Below are 22375 nucleotides of genomic sequence, written 5' to 3' on the forward strand. Positions count from 1 at the left end.
GAAGTTCTGTATTTTCTTATCAGTGGATTATGTACTGATGAAAAGGTATGGTTAGAGGCAGGCCTTTTTATGGATTTATACGTGATCTACTTACGGTATACAAAAAATTACTTTCATAATTATGTAAGAAGATGTAAGGTAAATCATATGCTGGCTTTTAATGTTCTATATTTTTGAAGAATTAAATTACCAGTTTAGAATTTATAGAGTGTTAGAAATGTATTTCTCTTTTGGTTATTATTCTTCTGAATCTTCATAATTTAGTGATTATCTTTCTGATTTAAAAAGTCACTCATTTTTAGCTACTTAATGGAGATAATGTCTATAAATATTTTATGTAAAATTCATTTTTAAAAGGTGCACACTTGTGTATCCTGTCCATTTATTGGGTTAAAGCAAAGTGAAAATAGCATACAGATCTGCTGCTGAAGGAAACATTAAGTGGCAGCTGCAGCTGGAGGATTTTACGTAGGCACCTGTGGGTTTGAGTGCGTTCAATATACAGACTGCAGCAGGAGGCTGGCACTGCCTCTGCTGACTCCAGTACACTCCTTCACTGCTGTCTGCCGATCTCTCCACTGGCCAGAAGACAGACAAAATGGTGCAGCACGTAGAGGGCATGGGAAAAAAATAACCGTCAATATGATTCAAAGGTGGGTTTGCTGCATTGAATAGCAGAGAAAATTGTTTAACAAGATTAAAAGCTTGGATATAGTTCAGTATGTCAGAAATCCTTAGCTGTTTTAATGTTTGATTGTGACCATTTAAGAATGAAAATGTATAGTTCTGAAATCTGCATGCTCCCTATATATACAGGTTTCAGGTATATTGCATGTGTAACATTTAATAAATGTATGCATGGTAGATTATAAACAGATTTATATTTGTACTAAACCTGTATAATGTGTGTGTGTGTGTTGTGTGTATATATATGTATAGATAGATAGATAGATAGATAGATATACACACAACACACACATACACATGCAGGTTTTTTTTTCCCTATTAATACTAGATTGTTAAAAAGTAAACACAGGTTTTATATTTTTTCTGTTTTGTATTTGTCGCAGCTCCTACCAATGTCTTTTTCTTTATATTGTTCATTTATAATAGTAGAGAGCATTAGTAGAGCATTCTCTGGTGAGATGGAAAATAAGTAGAATGAACAGTGGAGTTGGCACTTCATATTTTATTGATGACTGTAATGCAGTGTGAGTTCGCATTGCACATAGTCATGATTTAAATGATTACCTCTTTTATGAAAGCAAAATGTTTGTAAGAACGGCCATGTTGTAGACAGTGAGTATAAAATGAAGAGAGGAAGTGGGACAAGTAAAATTTCTCTGTCCTTGGTTTCTTGAGCAATGTTCAGCATTGACTCAAGGCACTGTCATTTTAGAAGTACAGTATAGAAACAATTGAACATCAAGCATAGAAAAAACATGGAGGTTTAGTTTCCCACCCCTTCCCGGAAGCACTTTACTTATGTACTCATATATTTTGGGTTTCAGTGGCTGCATGTTACTGGGGAGCTGTCCAGTTGAGACAAGATATATTTACTTAAGCCACACCCAACAGATTGAGCTTTTTTATGCATTCGGGCACTATTTTAATCCTGTGCTGATTTGTAACCATCATATGTGGGATGCCTTTGAGTTGTAAAAAGAAACAAAATACTAGATTCACAGGTTTCAGCTTAATGTGCTCTTGAATATCTGAGTTGTTTTATTAATAGCACAGAAGAACAGTATTTAAGTTATGCAGCATTATCTGAGGCAGAGAGAGAGATTGAGAGAGGAAATGTTTGTATGGTGCCAGTAAAAGTGTACTGCAAGTGTTCTGATCATATAGGAACAGTGCTGCTGGTATACTATTTTTTGGTTAGTGTTGTAGGTGTTAAATTGGGGTTTGACATTTAGAGTTCAAATTCTCTTCTTTGAGAAAGTATTTGTCCAGGTGTCTTAAATATTTCACTTAATTTTTCTGTGCTTTAAAAAAATTGCAAAAGATTAAGCCTGAGTTTAAATCTATTTATAATATTGTATTCTATACTAGTGACATGTTGTATGTGAAATCTATTTATAATATTCTATACTAGTGACATGTTGTATGTGATAAGAATTAACAACTGTATGGCTGTTTGCCACTGTGTTGGATTACCTCAGCCACTTTACTATAAACAGAAATAAGGAGGATCAGCACGCATCTGAGTAGTCTGCAGAGTGCTCAGATGCTGTATTTTCACAAACTCTTTCTTTTAGACAAAGCAAATTCACTCTGTTTTCTTCCCCGAAAGAAAAATAACCCTCTCATCTATACTATGTTCCTTTGATTTTATTGAATAACACAGAAGAATAATATGGGATTTTTATATGTCAGATTTAGTGACAGTAGATAGCTAACTATAGACTGAAATATCCTATATTATTAGAATGTTTCATGTATCTAAAATGTTATATAACCCTGATGGAATGTTGCAGATGAAACAAAGAAATCTGATTGGTTCCTCACAAGACACAGCAGCCTTGAAATCTATTCTAACCAGAGGCTTCTATAGCAGACTGGATGGCTAGTTAGCATCACAGTAAAAGCATAAAAAATACAGTGGAGACAGGGAGGGGTTTGAAAGAGAAAATGAAGTTAAAGCACTTCAGTAATTTCTATCTTTGGAGCATTTTATTTCCTTGCAGGGGTTCCCCCCCCCAACTTTGGCCTTTTTTTTTCTTACTGTTATTTCAAGGGTGTTATATTCTATTAAGTTAACAAACTTTCTAAATAGTATTTAATCAACTAGAGGAGCCTCTCTGAAAAGAGTTTTACTTTAAGTGATGGTGTGGGTTAATGAAGAATATGATTTCAGAATACTTATTAAATATAGATGAGTGGGACTTGTTGGGGGAAGGCAGGAGGATGTGATGGTAAAGAGTTCTGAAGAACAGGCCACTAATAAGAACTCTTTGGCCCTACCCTTCACCATCCTATTAAAATTGTATTGGATGATTTGTCATCTAAGACTTCAGTGATGCTTGGTGAGGACACGTTGTTATTGACATTCAAACAGCAGCCCATTGCAAGTCAAAACAGGTGGAGAATTGTTTGCTGTCTGCTGGCTGTTAGAAACACCCTTGAAATGTGCGAACAATATATGTTATCTATTATGTATTTATTATTCTTGGCTAGATGGTCTGCTGGAATATAGTTGTAAATTACAGTACCAAATGTCCAACCCTTTATCTTTTATAGAAAATATTTAAAATACATGTGTAGTTTGTTTTATTAAAATTTGAAATTCTTATATATAAACAGTAATAGGTCAACCTCATTTATAGGTTTAGGGGAGGGAAAATTACTGTGAGCAGGAAATGAGCATTTAAATTAAGAAAATTAATTAAATTGAAAGGAAGTAGAGAAACATAAAGCATATTTAAACAGTAATATCTAATATATGGATATATTCTGATAAAAACCAACTGTATCTTTTAGGTTCCATTTCTGTGCTTACTTTCTAAATTATCCGATATGCTAATAGAGTCAGGCCGAAGGCAGCTGGCTGCTAGTGTTACAAGCTGAAAACAAAATGGCTGGCAAGGATTAGTACTGTAAATTTGCAATAGAGAGCTGGATGCAATTAAGATATCTTTTGTTGAAGGAGACTGTTACAAAGTAAGTTGATGAGGGAATGACTGTTGTAGTAGATGTCTTGGGCAATAAAGAAACATCTTTTTATTAAAGAAAATGTAAAAATACTTTATTACAGCATAAAAACAAAAGATTTTATACTGTAAATAAAGAGTAATTCATTTTCAGCAAAGCAATAAAAAAACCTCTTGTTAATATTCATTGAACCATCATTGTCTTTGTAATTCTAAGATCCAGGTAGTTTCTGAGTGTATTATTTATGAATCTTTCAGATTAACAGTATGGTTACAGATATAAGAAATAAAAAATGAATATATTCTTAGAGTAGGGGGGAAATTCAGAGATAAGTTTTATTAGTATTTTATTAGTTTTATTTAGTAATGAATCTTTTAGATTAGAATCTTTCAGAAGGATAAAAGAAATAGAATAACAGGAAAATTTAGACATAATGAAAATAGAGTTTAGAAAGTAACTTCATCTATAGGTTTGTATATTAATATGGATTTTTCTCTGTATAAAATCTGTTGATTTTAAGCAATTGTCAAAAGATTAAATGATGTCAAAATTGTTGGTAGGCTCAGACTGAGAAATCGCTTCAGGACGTTTTAGTTACTTAGGTTGAAGATAGCACGTTAGTTCACAAGTTTGTCTCTCACAGTGTGATGGCTACATACTGTAAAGAGGGCAGACAATATAAATTTGTCATCTCCACTTCTCCAGCACCTAGTGCAATGCCCTAGCACTTAGTGGGTGCCTCCTAACTGGTGAAGAATAATGATAGCAAACACTTCGTATGTGCATAGAAAGACATACACCCACACATAAATACATACATAATTATACTTATTTACTTTTCAGAACCTATGGGATAAATTATATAACAGTTGACCCTAGAACAATTGAGGGTTTGGAATGTTGATTCCTGCACAGTTGAAAATCCACAAATAACTTTTGACTCTCCAAAAATTTAACTACTAATAGTCTACTGTTGACTGGAGGCCTTACAGATAACACAATTGATTAACACATAGTTTCTGTGTTATATGTATTATGTACTATATTCTTACAATGAAGTAAGCTAGAGAAAAGAAAAAGCTAAGAAAAGCATAAGGAAGAGAATATACATTTATAAAATCACGTATAAGGGCCCACACAGTTCGATTCCATGTTGTCAAGGATCACCTGTACTTTATGTTACTCACTTAGCAGATGAAGAAACAGAGGCAGGGAAAAAGAAGTTAAATGACTTGACCAAAGTCATACAGTAAGTATGGAATTTGTTCTTGTATGGTCCCGAAGTCTTTTATCGTCTCTTCCTCAGAGGTGTTAGTATTCACCAATACCCTTAACCCTCAGGAGGACATGCTGTGCATATAATCTGGCAGAAACTGCAGAGCAGAGAAAACCTTTCTGCTGCATCTCTTTCAAAATTGTTTTAACTGATAATTTGTTTTCTAAAATCCTTTTCTATCACTTAGCTATAGCTGATGGACCATTATCATCATCAGCTAGTGTAGATGTCACTTTTGAAAGCTGTTTAAAAGCCCATAGCAAGCGTATTCAGGAAGCAGTTGGGAAATATGTGAAGCTTTCTGCACTCCCAAAATGGCTGCCAACATGTAACCTGCCATCAAGTCCACTTGATTAAAACTTCTGAATGCTTCTCAACTTTGTCTTCTCTTGTCCTCTTCCATTCTCACTTCCTAATTTTAGGATTTCCTTTTTTCTCACTTAAATTATTATGTCTCCAGTCTTAGTACCCTTAGTCCATTCTTTGTTTTGCTACAATAATGAATTTTCATAAATGTAAATCCCCATAACTTTCAAAATAAAATATGGCATGTCTTTTCACTAGTTCTCATTGCTATAACCATATCCTAACACAGATGCACACAGACATAAATAATACAGACTCATACATACAGATTTAGGATTTGCTAAAAAAAAAAAAAAGTTGGTATTTGAATCTCCTTTATCAGAGATGAAAAATCCTAATACAAATGTATCCATGAGCAGTATTTAGTTTAGTATTACACGTATTCTAAAATTTACTAAGTGGTAACATTCTCTCTATAGAATTCTGCATCTGGCTTATTTTATTTTGCTCTTGTTGGTATATAGGACTTGGTTGATTTCTTGTATGTGTTGTATAGTATTCAATTTATGAGCATACTTCTTTTATTTTTTTTCCCTCCTAACAGAAATCTGAGTTTATTTCAGTGTTTGTTTTGTTCTGTGTTATTACAAATAATGCTGCAGTAAATATCCTTACACACATATCAGAGTTTCTCTAGGAGCTATACCTAGAAGTTGAATTGCCAGGATATAGATTATTTGCATTTCACTTTTACTAGATAATTTCTGTGCTGTGTCACCACTAATTTATAGTCTTCTCAAAAGTGTTTGAGAGTTCCCGTTTTGCCATATCCTTCCCAACATTCATATGGTCAGACTTCTTCATTTTCCCCAATCTGGTACGTGGAAGGTAATATCCTAGTGATTTAATTTGTTTCCTTAATTTCTTTGATGTGTTTTGGCCTTTCAGATGACCTCTTTTGTTAATAGCTTTCTTATATTCATTATGCATTTTTTCCCTTGGGTTATATATCTTTTTCTTATTGATTTATGGATATTCTTTGGATATGGCAAACTATAGCCCATGAGTCAAATCCAGTCTACCACCTGTTCTTGTGCAACCTGTGAGCTAAGGATATTTTTTACAGTTATTTTATGATTCAGCAAAAAAAAAAAAAAAACCCATAAAATGTCACAACATGTGAAAATTATATGAAATTCAGATTTCAAATTGTAGATTGATCCTTAGTCCTTGATAGTTATTGCAAATATCTTTTCTCAGTGTCTTTTCTGTCTTAAAACTTTGCTTTTGGTTAGACCAAAACTTTGGTCTTTTGGTTAGACTAAGACTAAACCTCTGTGGAATGTAAGTTTAAAATTTTAATTTATTCATGTTTTTCATTCTTTATTCCCCCTATGTTGTTTCAGAAAATTGTTTTTAAATAGTTGAAGTTTTGTGTTTTTTATTTTCAGATTTTTATTACATTTTGATTTTTTTCCCCTTTCCCCTTAATTTTTTGATAATGAGAATATGGCATGACAGGGGATCTATTTATTTTTTCTCCTGTGAAAAAGTTAATTTTTGTACCTTATTTGTTGTTGAATAGCCTTTCCTTTCTCCAGTACTTTATAATGCTGTTTTCTCCTATATGAAGTTCCTTTATTTACATGTGAGTCTTTATTCAGTTTCTTTATCCAGTTACTTCCTTATTTTTTGATTAAATATTTCTATATTCTTTTTTCCTAATGTTTATTTTTGAGAGAGAGAGAGTGTGAAGAAGCAGGGGAGGGACAGAGAGAGAGAGAGAGAGAGAGACAGACATAGAATCTGAAGCAGGCTCTTACATCTCAGAGCCTGATGTGGGGCTCAAACCCACAAACCATGAGATCATGACTTGAGCTGGGAGTCGGATGCTTAACCAACTGAGCCACCTAGGTGCCCCTAAATATCTTTGTATTCTACTACATCCTAATGATTCCTTTTATTCAACCACTTAATCATTGTTGTATTTACATTTCCTGGTTACTTAAGAGAAAAATACAATATAGTAATACTCTAGTGAAGACCTTACACATGACAAGTTTAGAGAGGGAAATAATGTTTTGAATTTTGTATGTTACATATAACAAGGTTTTTTCTTTAAAAAAAACTTTTTCTGGGGCACTTGGGTGGCTCAGTTGGTTAAGTGTCCGACTTCAGCTCAGGTCATGATCTCGCGATCCGTGAGTTCGAGCCCTGCATCCGGCTCTGTGCTGTCACCTCAGAGCCTGGAGCCTGCTTCAGATTCTGTCTTCCTCTCTCTCTGCCCCTCCCCCACTCATGCTCTGTCTCTCTCTCTCTCTCTCTCACTCTCTCTCTCTCAAAAAGGAATAAATGTTAAAAAATTTTTTTTAAAAAAAACACCTTTTTCTGTAAAACATTTTGACCTTGAATTTTTATTTTCTTGCCCTTATTATAATCAAATAATATAGGCATATGGGATAAACCAAGTATAACTTTTTTTGTGAAAAAAAATTGAGGGATAGTTAGATAATATTTTTTATTGACTTTTTATTACTTTGGTTTTTCAATGAGTGTCAATAGATTTAAACACACTTATCAGAACAGAAAGATGTGCCTTTTCTTGGAGGTGAATTGAGGGAGGGGAATATTTGATTTTTAGTCTGGTAACTATCATCCTATCCTTTAGGGAGTAAGAGGAATAACTATGAAAGTTTATTTTGTTATGAACATATGACATAAAATAAAAATTTTCTATTAGTAGTGCTGTTGAAACTTATCTTCATATATGAAGGCAGAAATTTGAGGTGAAAACCACTTTATCCTGACTTCCCAGGTATATAGTAGTTTCTCATAGACATCCTGAGAGTAGAGGTCAGAAACTGGGGGACAAAGGGGGATCTAATTAGAAATGAAGCAGGAAAATGAAGGTCTTACAGACCATGTTAAGAATTTGTATCTAGGGGCGCCTGGGTGGCGCAGTCGGTTAAGCGTCCGACTTCAACCAGGTCACGATCTCGCGGTCCGTGAGTTCGAGCCCCGCATCGGGCTCTGGGCTGATGGCTCAGAGCCTGGAGCCTGCTTCTGATTCTGTGTCTCCCTCTCTCTCTGCCCCTTCCCCATTCATGCTCTGTCTCTCTCTGTCCCAAAAATAAATAAACGTTGAAAAAAAAAACCTTTAAAAAAAATTAAAAAAAAAAGAATTTGTATCTATTCTAAGGGGGATCACTTTAACATTTTAAACATTAAATGGGAAAGCTATTACATTTGCATTTCTAAATGATTACTCAGCTGTTTTATGGATAAACATTTAGAAGAGAATGGACATAGGAGTTGGAGACAGGTTGGGGTCAAGGGACATTTAGGAAAGAAAAATCAGCAACATTTGGTGATGAATTCATTGAGATGAGCTCTGATAGAGTATCAAGTTTGAAAGTGTGAGGGAAAAAGTGAGAATTTCGTGTTTGGATGTTTTGAATTTGAGGTATATACGATACATTCAAGTAGAGATTTCAAAAAGGCAATTAGTAATTAGTAGACGAACCTTTCCAATTTTTACATAAATAGATGAATAAGGAGCTCCCTAGTAGAATAAAGGATTTAAAAGTAAAACAGAGGGGCGCCTGGGTGGCTCAGTGCAGACAGGTCAGAGCCTGGAGCCTGCTTTGAATTCTGTGTCTCCCTCTCTGCCCCTCCCCCACTCACACTCTATCTGTCTCTCAAAAAAATAATAATAATAAATAAACATTAAAAAAAAAAGTAAAACGGGGTGCCTGGGTGGCTCAGTCGGTTAAGCGGCTGACTTCGGCTCAGGTCCTGATCTCACGGTCCGTGAGTTCGAGCCCCGCGTCGGGCTCTGTGCTGACAGCTCGGAGCCTGGAGCCTGTTTCCGATTCTGTGTCTCCCTCTCTCTCTGCCCCTCCCCCGTTCATGCTCTGTCTCTCTCTGTCTCCAAAATAAATAAACGTTAAAAAAAAAATTTAAAAAAAAAAAAAAGTAAAACATAAGCATTTGTGTTGAGTGTTAAGAATCGTTATAGAGCTCCTGTTGGAGAAATACTTGTTTGGTTTAAAAAAAAATCAAGGGATTAAATAATTTCATTTCTAGCTGTTCATTTTTCCCTCCTTCTAGTCCTAGATCTAGAATTGATAAGGCACTAAATAGAGGTTAAGATTAATTAGATTGTAAATTAAATTCTTTGTTAAAGTGACTTATTATTTATCCTTTGCAATCTCCCATCTTATGTTCTCTATCTTGGTTAATAGAATTACAGTCAGTCCTTCCCAATCATGAGTTCTAAGGCATCCAGAATTCCCTTCTTTCACTCATTTCACTTTTTTTTTTTTTTGCCTTATTATAACAACATTTGTTGCAGTTAATCATTCTCTTTTCCTTGAAGTTTTCTCTTCACTTAACTTCCAGGATACCACCCTCTCCTAGCTCTGTTGCTCCCTATCTCCTTGGTTTGTTCTTTCTCATCTCCCCAGTCTCTAAATGGCATAGTGCCCCAGGGCTCACTTTTCACTCATTAATTAATTCAGCAGCTATCTTTTGAGCACCTACGGGGTGTCAGCGGTTGCTCTAGGCATGGGGGATAGAACAGTGGATACAACATTATTTGCCCTCATGGAAGTTACATTCTAGTAGAGAAACTGCCCAAAATTAAAGTACATAAGTAAAATACAGAATATATTAGTGATAACTACTAAGGAGAGACAATAACCAGGGAAGGGAGACATACTTTTTACTTGTCTATGCACTTGTGTAAAAAAGTATGTCTGTGTAACAAAACTGAGAAGTGACCATTGGATTTAGCGATGGGCTTTATAGGAGATCTTGGTAAATGTGACTTTTCTGGAGCAGTGTGGGCAAAAAGCTGATAGTGTATTTGAGGAAGAAAGGGGCAGGAAAACTGATGATAGTGATTAGAAACATCTCTTTCACAGGGATGCAAGGTCTTTGTGATTCTCAGTCCCAAATATTCCATGAATCTACCCTTTCTTCTGTATTCTCAGTGTTAGTGCATTTATTCAGGCTTTCCTTTCCTTTGGGCCTAGTGCAGTGATCTCTTTGCCTTTAGCCTGTGACCCCATAATGCCAACTTAATATATGCTTGCCAAATTTGTCTTTTGAAAACACTGGTCAGATCATGCTCCTCCCCTGCTCAGTGTCCTTCATTTTCTTCCCTACTTCACTTAGAGGGTGAAGTCTACTCATAAATAATGACTATGCCTTTTGTGATTATGCCTCTGCCAACTTTTCTGCTTTCATAGCCTGCCTCTTCCGTATACTTTCTGCACTCTAGTTCTGTCAAACTCTGGATTTTCCTAAGTGCACCATGTTCTTTTATTCTTGACTGTTTTTATAAATAAAGTCTGGTACTGTTCCTGAACATCCCTTCTCATACTTTAGGAGCTGTGGCTTGCCTGAGACCAGGTTAATGTGAAGAAGCAGAGGCTATTCCAGTTTTTAGAATCTTATTAGGAAGCTTTTCATCTAGGTGACATCATCATCTTGGTGGTATAACTTCTCAAGCCCAGCCCAAAGGAGTAAATTGAGTCTAGTTAATGATAGGTTAAAACCACCTTGACATTACACAATATTATCCCAGTTTAGTCCACAATCCCCCAAGCCACCAAAATCAGTAATAAACAGGGAGTTAACCCATGAATGTAAACTTTATCCTCAATTTAGAGATCATATCCTTCTGTACAGTTAGTATTTTTCTTACCTGTAGGATCTGCCTATTAGCACTGGAAACTTGCAAATGGATCCGGTTCATCACTGTCTCATAGCTCCGCTCAATGTCTACTAACGCTTCTCGACTTTGGCTGCACGTTCAGTCATCCAGGGAATTTTAAAGACCCTGTTATGCTTGGGTCTGACTCTAAGTATTCTCATTTCATTGATCTGGGTGGTAACTTGAGCATAAGGATTTTTTTTAAATCCCTGGATTTCTAGACCAGTCTGATATGTGGCCAAGATTGAGACTTATATGTATCCTCAGCATCCAGTTCCAACAGATAAGAACACCAAAAATACATAAGGTAAGAGAGTGTGTGTGTATACACCTACTGACATTCAGTTATAATTTTTTTTAATTTTTAATGTTTTTTTTTTCTTGAGAGAGAGAGAGCGAGAGACAGTGTGAGTGGGGGAGGGGCGGAGAGCAAGGGAGACACAGAATCCGAAGCAGGCTCCAGACCCTGAGCTGTCAGCACAGAGCCCGACACGGGGCTCAAACTCACGAGCCATGAGATCATGACCTGAGCTGAATCAGATGCTTAACTGACTGAGCCACCCAGGTGCCCTGACATTCAGTTATAATTTTAGCTATTATTAAGTTGCTATGTTGGACTCTCTTATTCAAAGCTTCAACCCCACAAAGTGTTTAAAAAGTGTAAATTGACAAAAATAAACTGAAAATTCCTTCTAGCTCTGTCATTCTATGCTTATCTATAAGAGATATCTATGCTTCCTAAAAATTCCATGCAGAAAAAGCTGCTGAACTCAAGAATTTGAGTGAGCCATACTGAGTATCTAATTTGAGGTGAAGAGGTTTGAAAACAGAGATTGTTTCAAAATCACCTTGGAATTTTTTCATCTTTTTTTGGTCTCCTACCAACTGTAACATGTCATGATATATTTGTGTATAGAAGGAGAACGGTGGAGAAGAGAACAGGCTTTAGAATTAGGCCTGGCTTCAGATCCTGGATCCTGCACTTAACTAACTCCAGCTGTGGCCATATTTGCTGAAAATCTCAACTCCTGTTTCCTGATCTATCAAAAAGGAAAAATGATAATTATATTATAAGGTTTTATTGAGGATTGAGTGACATAAATTTGTAAAACACTTAGCACAGTGCCTGACACATAATAAGAGCCAAAGAGGTAGTGTCTGTTTTCATCAATGTTGGCACAGCTGAAGAAGCTAGGGCTTGAATTTTCTTTTGCAGTGATGTAGGGCATGTCAACATGTCTACCTGTTTAGTTAATTTGAGTGTATGGATAGTGTGCATTCTTGGAATTATTTGATGAGGATAGCAATTTCCCTTTGTGGTCTTCCTCCCCTAAACCTATAACCAAAGTCTAATCATGAGAAAAACATCAGACAAACCCCAACTGAGGGCATTCTACTAAACCGACCCATACATCTCAAAACTGTCAAGGTTACCAACAAAAAAGTCTGAGAAACTAATCTAAGGAACCTAATATGTGATGACTAAATGTAATGTATCACAGACTGGAAAATATATATTAAATAAAAACCGAAGAAATCTCAAAGTGTGGACTTTAGTTAATAATGTATCAATATGATTCATTAGTTTTGGCAAATGACTAATCTAAGTGGGAAACCAGGTGTAGGGTTTATGAGATTTCCCTATACTACCTCAGCAACTTTTCTATAAATCTAAAACCATTCTAAAATAAAAGTTAGTGCTCCCTTTGGCAACACATATACTAAAATTGGAACGATACAGAGAAGATTATCATGGCCCCTGCACAAAGATGACACACAAATTCGTAAAGCATTCCATATTTTTGAGGAGGACAGATATCATGTTTTCATTCCTATGTGGATCTTGAGAAACTTAGAGAAGACCATGGGGGAAGGGAAGGGGAAAAGAATATTTACAAACAGAGAGGGAGGGAAGGAAGCCGTAAGAGACTCTTAAATACAGAGAATAAACTGATGGCGGGGGGAGGGGGGTAGAGGAGAGGGGGAAATGGGTGATGGGCATTGAGGAGGGCCCTTGTTGGGATGAGCACTGGGTGTTTATGTAAGCGATGAACCATGGGGATCCACCCCAAAAACTAAGAGCACACTTTGCACACTGTATGTTAGACAATTTGACAATAAATTATATTTAAAAACTAAATAAATAAAATAAAAATTTTATTAATAAACAAGAAAATGTATCATTGTAGATACATTTTTTGTTTAATTTTTTTAAACATTTATTTATTTTTGAGAGAGAGAGGTACAGCACAAGCAGGGGAAGAGCAGAGAGAGAGGGAGACACAGAATCTAAAGCAGGTTCCAGGCTCCGAGCTGCCAGCACAGAGCCTGACGCGGGGCTCAAACTCACAGACTGTGAGATCATGACCTGAGCCGAAGTTGGCCACTCAACCAACTGAGCCACCCAGGCGCCCCGATACCTTTATTTTTAAAGGTTGCTCCATTAATTTAATTCTGTGTTAGGCTTGACATTTTGTATATTCATCGTGCACTTTGAAAGCACAGTCATCAACTTTTAAAATACATTATTGCTGGTGATTGCTCCATTTACAATTAGCGAGTCTACTTTGTTTTCCTCTTACTAGTCCTCATCATTGATGCATAGCTCCATCATGAGAATCAAAACATTCTGTGTTTAGAACTTTTCTTGAGCCTACGGATCAGACCTTCTGGGATACCTTAGGCAATTTTGGATAACTTAGGCAAATATAAGTTAATAACTCATCATAGGGAAGTTATTTTTCTTATTTAGATTTAGAATATATAAGCTAGATCTGTGAAAACCTGTGAAAAGTACTGATAGTATTATGTTAATAAATACTTCTTAGTTGGTATAGTATGCTTCCTTTTTTCTTTAGAGGAAGAGCCACTATAGATGTTTTCTAACGAACAAAGTCAATTTTAGGTGGCTCTGGGCTTCCCTATGAAAGTTCTTATTGATAATTAAGATCTCTGAGACTGTTATGGAGGATAAGGGCTTAATGTTTAGGATAATGTCACTCTTCTTTTTATAGTTACAGTTTGGATAAGAAAAGAAAAACACTGAACTTCTTAAATTGTGTCTCAAACCACATTAATACCACTTATTTTTTTCTTGAACTTGATTTGGTTTTATGAATGCATTAATTTTAGAGCTGGCCCTTGACAAAATTAATTCAACAATGTTTTTTGTTTGTTTGTTTGTTTGTTTGTTTGTTTGTTTTGAGAATACCCATGCCATACCAGATTCCAAGTTGGCAATGAAAATACCAAGATGAAAAAGGCTTTCAAAGGCACACTTTAAACTTTTTATAGTCCAAAGATAGTCATATAAATAATCATTATGCAGTGTGGCAGTGCTGTAAAACAGAATATGGGTAATGTGCTATAGAAGCACAGAAGAGGGAACAATTAATTCTTAATGGGAGGCATCCCAAAAATCTTATAGAGAGGATCAGGGAATGATATTTAAGCTATCTTTTGGCGAAAGGATGTTGCTACTGATGGGATGATGATAAATGAAGATTCCAATTATCAAAAAAAAAAAAAAAGATTCCAGTTTCCATTTATTCCTAAGTGTTTATTTAGTGCCAGGTGGCATGCTGTGTTTTATATACATTACTGCATTTGTTTTTCACTACAACTCCATAGCTTCAAAAGAAATTGAGGTTCAGGGAAATTAATGAATATTCCTAAGTAGTTCGAAGATTGAGTCCAGCTTAGTTCTGCTAGACACCAATCCCTGTTAAAATGTGTTGGATATAATTTCTTATATTGTCCAGTAAAGGCAGCTGCATTTTAAGTAGAAGAAATAGCGTGAATAAATTGATGGAGGCATTATAATGCATTTCCTCTTTGAATATCATCAAGTAGTTTGGTGTGCCAGCATATAGGGGAATGTATTATTTAGGATGTTACAGTTGCAGGGAATAGAGTATTTGTCCCAGAATTGCTTGAACCCGGGGTTAGCTAACTTTTTCTGTGAAAGTCTGGATAGTAAATATGTTAGGTGTTGTAGGCCAGATAGTTGCAAATACTGAACTCTGTCATTGTAGTGTAAAAGCAGCCATTGACTATATATAAATGAGTGATCATGACCACATGCTAATAAAACTTAATTTATGGACACTCAAATTTGGATTTGATATACATTTTATGTCACAAAGTATTACTGTTTTAACTTTCAGTCATTTAAAAGTGTGAAATCTGTTCTTACTTCGCTCACTGGCTGTACAAAAATAGGTAGCAGGCTAGATTTGGCTTATGTGCTAGTTTATTCACCTCTGGTTTATATGATGGTGAGGATTTATTGGACCAGAAGTAGGGTAATTTTCTTCAGTTATCCAGTGTTAGTAAGGACGTTGGTGTCTTCCATCTCTGTCCTAATTTTCATAGTAATAACTTTATCCTATGATTGATTCCCTTTATTTTTAAGAATGGCAGCCAGAATATCCAGGGTCTCCATGGGTTGTCTTCTATGTCTAGTGAGAGAGAAGACCTTCTCCAGAAACTCTTTCTAATCTCTCTTGAGCTTAATCCCATCAGGTTTCATCCCTACCACTCCACAGGAACCATGTTAAATCATCTACATTGACTAAATTTAGTGATCCGTTCTCAGTTTCATATTACTTGACCTATCAACATTTGATCTTTTCCCTTCCATGAAACTCTTTTCTTAACTTCTGTACTCTTCTAGTTTTGTTTCTGTTCTCTGGTTACTACTCCTTATTGTCTGGTGTTTTTCCTCATACCACCAGCTTCTGCATGTTGGATTCAGCCCCAAGCTTTAGTCTTTTGACTCTCTGACACTCTCTCTGTCTGTCTGTCTGTCTGTCTGTCTGTCTCTCTCTCTCTCTCTCTCTCTCTCTCTCACACACACACACACACACACACACACTCCCTTATGTGGGGATGTCATACAGTTTAAAAGTGGTTTATGTACTGATGGCATATGTATGTTCATGTTCACATCTGCTTATTTGTGTAACAGGCATCTCAAGCTTAGTATGTCCAGAACTGATTTCCAAATACTTCCCTCATACCCAGACTTATTCTCTCACAGTCTTTCCTGTCTCAGTAAATTGCAGATCCATTGGTTGGGTCCAAGATACTAGAATTACCCTGGTTATTTCTTTATTTTTCTCTTCTGACAGTAGATTCTTTCTGCTGTACCTTCAAGATAAATCCAGCATCTGACTCCTTCTCACCACTTCCACTGCTCCCTTAGTCGAAGTGTTCATTCTTCTTCTGGATTTTTGCAGTAGCCTCTGAATTGATTTCTGCCTGCTTCTGCTCTCTTTCCCCTGAAGTCCCCCCTACCACCACTTTAATGATTTCTTTGTTATAGGGGCACCTGGGTGGCTCAGTTCGTTAAACAACCAACTTCGGCTTAGGTTGTGATCTCGTGGTTTATGACTTAGAGCTGTTTCAGGCTCTGTGCCGACAGCTCAGAGCCTGGAGCCTGCTTCAGATTCTGTGTCTCCCTCTCTCTTTGTCCCTCTGCTGCTCATGCTCCGTCTCTCTCTTTCTCAAAAATAAATAAAAATACATTAAAACAATTTCTTTGTTATAAAAGATAACAATAGAGATTTTTGAAACCAGACAATTTGAATTTTAGGATTGTGGTGTGATTTGGGGACAGTAACTTTCCTTCCCTGAGTCTCAGTCTTATATTTAAGGGGTAAATGGGTGATTCAGTTGGTTAAGCGGCCAACTCTTGATCTTGGCTCAGGTCAACCAACTCTTGATCTTGGCTCAGGTCATGTGAGTTCGAGCCCCGCATCAGGCTCCATGCTGACAGTGTGGAGTCTGCTTGGGATTCATTCTCTCTCTCTCTGTCTCTCTCAAAATACATACATACATACATACATACATACATACATACATACATTCTACCTACCTACCTACTTACCTTTGGATACTAAATCTGGCTTATGTTTTTGGTCCTTCCTTTTGTATTAAAAAAAAAAATTCCACTCATACCTTCCAGTTCTTGTCTGCCTTTGTTGGCATTAAGTGTACATAGTTCTTACAGATTCATGCCTGGCCAGTAAAAGGAACCAGAGTTTATAGTTGAATAGTAAAAATATTGTATTTTATGCAGTTTTAATACTCCTCCCATGCTTTCTATTAGGGCAGTATATTTAAAGTTTCCAAAGGAGAATTAAAGGCAACCAAACTTCAAAATTTTAATTTATAATCTCATCTGTTATTTATACTAGCATAGTATTTAGCTGAGAAGACTAAAGATGAGCTTAGGTTACCAAATTCAAGGTCACTTAAATTGTTAATTTTTCAGCTGTAATATTTTGATCCTGGGTTGAGAAGAAGAATCATTTAAAGTATCCCCTACTTACAGAAAAGAAAATATTTTTCTTGGAATGGTTCAGGCACTTTCTTAATAGACTTTCTTTAACTTAAATCCCTTCATAGAAATCACTACATACTGAATATCTCTATATGGTTGGTATTTCTTTACCAGGACTGTTTTAGTGCTATAATACCCCTGAGTTGAAAGCTATCTGCCCTATGAAGTAAATTCTCCTATGACATTTTGCATAGGAAATAATGGGCATAGGAAATCTATTAAGGTTTCTCCATATTAAATATACATTGTTTTATATTACTTGCTGGGTTTAACTCAGTATGCAGGTAAAAAAACAAATGTTCTTTGCTGATTATCTTAAATCCAGGAAACCTAAGTTCTGCTTTTAACAGCTAGCACTTGAGTTGGACAGTCAGGTCTTTTTATTTCTGTACCTGTTACATCAGGGGTTTTCTTCTGTAAAGTTCACAGTATATCTGAAGTAAGTCTTTATTTCAAGTTTGATGAGTAAATTCTGACTTCATAGACGCACCCCTGTCCTACTGTCTACACTCTGGGGTGAGGTAGTAAGTGTCATGCAAATAGCTTGACTTGCTTAATGACTGAAGGTCTTCTGTTTTGTCCATAAATGTTGATGTGTCCTGTGTGGGAGGTCTTACCTGTACTGAAAGAATTGTGTGTTAAGCAAAGCAAAAACATTTATAGTACTGTATGTCACTGCAATCTTGCTATTTTGGATAATGGTTTCGTTGGTTCCATAAGCATACCGCAAACACTTTCAAAGGGGTTGAAATTTTTCCCTACATCATTTTGGGGAAGTGGTGAGTTTATTCTTTTTGAAAAATCTTTATTGTCTACTTTTACCTGAGGGTTAATCTCAGCTCTTACGATTAGTCTCCACTGAGGTAAGGCATGGTTGGTTATAAGGTTTCAGTCTTAGAGGAGTGAACTGCTCAAATTTATTGCAATGTATTTCTGATTTTATTTTGAAAATTTAGGCAGTTAAAACATTATAGATTATGGTGGTATCAAAATTGGTGATTTTTTTTGTCTTCATATTCATTGGCTTGCTGACTCAAAATTATGTCTTAAGCCATTTCTTGCCTATTTTTTTCCTGTGTATTATTTTATCAATACCATAACATTCTGGAGATCATGCAAATTTTTGAAGCCTAGTTTTTTATTTATTTTTTTCCTCTTATTGTTTAGGAAGACAGTGCTGCTGACAGAAACGTCTGTTTTATTCAAAGGACTTCTCACATACTTTAAGAGCATGTTTTGATGTTAAAACAGAAATTTGTGTGTATATATTTTTTTATCCACATAGAAAAATCAGAAAAATGAAAATTTAAGACCTGGCTGAATATGAATGTTGCTCATTGTCATTGATTTCCAAGTAAAGGAAAAAGAAAGACACTTGCATAAAAAAATTAATTACTAGGAAGGAAAATTGACTAGTACTGTATTTGCATATCCTGATTTAAGATGCCATATATTTCTAGTATAATTTTCTATTTTTGATAAAATGAATCTTTATTCCACAATAATTTAGGACTGCATAATACTTTATCTTTTTTTTTTTTAATCTGTTAAAAGACTTAGGTTGTTTGACCTGTAAAATTTCCCATAGTCTGTATTTTGTTGATCATGTGCTTAGGAACAATTCAACATTTTCATCTGTCCTTTGTTTTTCCTGAAAACCCACAGATTCAGTAGTTTGACCAGACTCAGGTTTGATTGAAAACTATAACTGCGCTCCTGTCACCAGGAGACATACAGTGTCTGGTGTTTATTCCCTTTTTAGTGTTATTAGTAATTGATATTCAGTGCCTCTGGAGCTGTTCACTCATGAAATGGTGATATTCTGATTTTTTCTTGTTTCCCATTTATTGTCTGGAATGATTTTATAGAAGATCTCTGTTATGTACTCTTGGGCTACCAGTACAGTTTATATAGGAAATGTAGGAATTATTGAATTCTTTCCTTTCCCCCCAAATTTCAAGATAATGAACTGGGTTTCTATCATGCTTAGAAGGTGACCAGTTAGTGTCATGTTGTTTGTAGACATCATTGTGATCTCATGACCAGTGAGAGCTTCTTTACTGAGTCTTTTTGATATGACCCTAGTTGTACATTGTCTTTGATAGCTTCCTTACAACTGCACATCAGGATGGTCCAGGTTCATTAGTACATATGCTTTGCTAAACTATCTAGGGTTTTTTTTTTTAATTTAACTAAAAAAAAATCTTTAATGTTTATTTTTGAGAGAGAGAGACAGACAGACAGACAGACAGAGCATGAGAGGTAGAGGGGCAGAGAGAGAGAGAGACGGAGACGCAAAATCCGAAGCAGGCTTCAGGCTCTGAGTTCTCAGCACAGAGCCCAATGAGAGGCTCAGACCCGCAAACTGTGAGATCATGACCTGAGCCAAAGTCGCATGCTTAACCGACAGAGCCACCCATGCGCCCCTAACTAAAATTTTTTAAAAGCAAGCTCTACGCCCAACACGGGGCTTTAGCTCACGGCTCCGAGATCAGTAGTTGTATGCTCTACCCACTGAGCCAGCTGGGTGCCCCTAAGCCAGCTAGTTCTTTAAGAAGTCCTGGTTTGTCAAGGGGCGCCTGGGTGGCGCAGTCGGTTAAGCGTCCGACTTCAGCCAGGTCACGATCTCGCGGTCCGTGAGTTCGAGCCCCGCGTCGGGCTCTGGGCTGATGGCTCAGAGCCTGGAGCCTGCTTCCGATTCTGTGTCTCCCTCTCTCTCTGCCCCTCCCCCGTTCATGCTCTGTCTCTCTCTGTCCCAAAAATAAATAAACGTTGAAAAAAAAAATTAAAAAAAAAAAAAGAAGTCCTGGTTTGTCTTAATGGCGAATGGTATTTCAAGATCGCAATCGGGGTGCTAGGAGTGGTCATTGCCACTCAAGCACTCTTTGTAAGTGCTTTTAGTGGACAGAACTAGGGTATACCCGTGACTTATAATATTGTACTTACATTTGCAATGTAGATTCAGTACTACAGAGTTTTTACTTCTGTGTATTTTTATATCCATATTTTCTTTCTTCCACACTGAGAATTCTGGTTCTCAAGGAGACAATAACATTAGAGTATCCCATAATTAATCATTTGCTTTATCCCTCTTTGTAAAGATCTCAGAACATTATTGCCACCGGTTTTGATTACTGAAATCAGTTGACTTTTTGTTGTTTTTTAAAATGCTTTCTCCAACCTCTATCCGCTCCATTTTTTTATGGTAGCACTGCATCTACATTGTCAGATCTTATAGCCATTACATTCTGTAATCTCCCCATTTAAAAACTCTGATTTATTTCGGTGTTTCTCCTGTTGCTTTGATTGCCTATAGCTAGTTCTCTAGAAGAGCCAGGACAAGTTCATTGGGACAGTATTCCCTGAGGTTTTGCATGTTGATAACAGTTTGTCTTTATACTAAAAGGTTAGTTTTACTGGATGTAAAATCGTTGGTTCAAGTTTTCTTTGTGTATTTGAAATTTATTATTTTCTCTTATAAATCATGTGACGCTTTTGCCTAAATGCCCAAAAGATTTTTTTCCCCTTTTTTCTTTAAAGTCCAGTAATTTTAGTAAAAAATTACTTGGTGCATTGATCTAAGTTGATTATCTCAACTACACAGGGTACTCTTGCAATATGTAGTTTCAGATATACTGTATATACATATATATGTATGTGAGAATGTATACATGCATTTATACACACATATAACTATATATCACATATAACGTATACACATTTTTTTCTGGGAAAGCATTTTTGTATTACAGTTTTAAATATTTGTTTTGTTCTCTCACTTTGTTTTTCTCCTTTAGGGCTTCTTTTTTAAATTTTTCTTATTTTTGGTCTTATGCTGAATCTTCTTTGCTTATCTCTGATATTTGGCACCTTCTCAAATCCTTTTTAATGTCTCTTTTTTTAATTTGTTAAAGATTTTCTTCCTTTTTACTCTCTGTTTCTTTTAAGGTCTTTTGTTATGTTTATTTGTGCTTGTTTTCTTACGGTTTAGTCTTCAGTACTGAAATGATTTTTGTTTTATTTCTAGTTCTTAGTTTTTGTCTCATTTCTGAGTTTTTCTGATTCTGATTTATATTGCTGTTTCATGTGTTACCTAATTTTCTTATTATCTCTCATTAGACCTATAAATATAATTTTTATTAGTAAAACATAGAGTCCAGGGGATTATTTGACATACTTTATACAAATAAACAGCTGTAATTAATTTAGACATTGCTTTAAATCTTTAAATCAAAGCTTCTATACTGGAATCTGTGAGTGAACTTTAGAGTTGATAAAATTACTCATTACGTGTGAGGTACAGTGTATAGTATAGGGGTAGGGAAAAAAACACCTTGAATTTCTTTAGACTTCCAGAGGGAAATGTAAACTGTCCTCAAAAAAATATGGGTAAAAACTTTTCATTTATATAGGAAAAAGTCCTCAAATATTTTAATGATTAAGATTATAAGAACTAAAAACAAATGATAGATATTATTGTTTTGAGATACAGATGGCACCATAGATAATTTCATTATCTATTTGCTCTCTTTCTACTTTTATATAGATGGAGGGAGCGAGGAACCACCGGATCGAAGACAGTCAAGTGTAGACTCTCGCCAAAGCCGCTCTGGGCAAGGTAAATTTTCATTAAATTTATTATTAAAATGAAAAAGGCAAGATATCAGTTATTCCTTTCTAGTATTTAATCTGAGGATTGGAGTTTCCTTGGGTCTAGTTTGGATATTCTAGTTTCTCGTTTACAGCTTTAAATGTTACAGTCTAAAAGTTCTGTGATATCATTTATTCAAGATAAAATGAAAACTGGTGTCATGTCTTTTTTTAAATGGTAATACCTTAATAAGGTCTTAAGTAATTTTGGAGCATTTGATACATGTCTGGATATCACTGTTGGGATACAACCAAAAGTAAATTTTTTACATTTATAACAACACACTGGCTTTTTAAAATTTCATCAATGCAGGGCACCTGGGTGGCTTAGTTGGGTAAGCATGTGACTTGGGCTCAGGTCATGATTTCGGGTTTGTGGGTTTAAGTCCCTGTTGGGCTCTGTGCTGACAGTTCAGAACCTGGA

At 35.8% G+C, this 22375-nt stretch overlaps 1 protein-coding gene and 1 non-coding gene across 8 annotated transcripts in view; both read left to right on the plus strand.

The window, feature by feature from the left end:
• The window catches only part of TANC2 (tetratricopeptide repeat, ankyrin repeat and coiled-coil containing 2), a 384022-nt gene that overhangs the window by 98678 nt on the left and 262969 nt on the right, over positions 1 to 22375 (plus strand). For all 7 annotated transcript variants that reach the window (XM_043584928.1, XM_043584929.1, XM_043584930.1 and 4 more), the window contains exon 3: positions 21848 to 21919. In XM_043584928.1, the coding sequence (XP_043440863.1) occupies positions 21848 to 21919 (72 nt within the window). The remainder of the gene's footprint in view (positions 1 to 21847; positions 21920 to 22375) is intronic.
• Positions 12653 to 12759, plus strand: LOC122486291. The gene has a single exon (XR_006298128.1). It is a non-coding gene; the product is annotated as a U6 spliceosomal RNA (small nuclear RNA).

Source organism: Prionailurus bengalensis, chromosome E1 (assembly GCF_016509475.1).
Source record: "Prionailurus bengalensis isolate Pbe53 chromosome E1, Fcat_Pben_1.1_paternal_pri, whole genome shotgun sequence".
Classification (NCBI taxonomy): domain Eukaryota; kingdom Metazoa; phylum Chordata; class Mammalia; order Carnivora; family Felidae; genus Prionailurus; species Prionailurus bengalensis.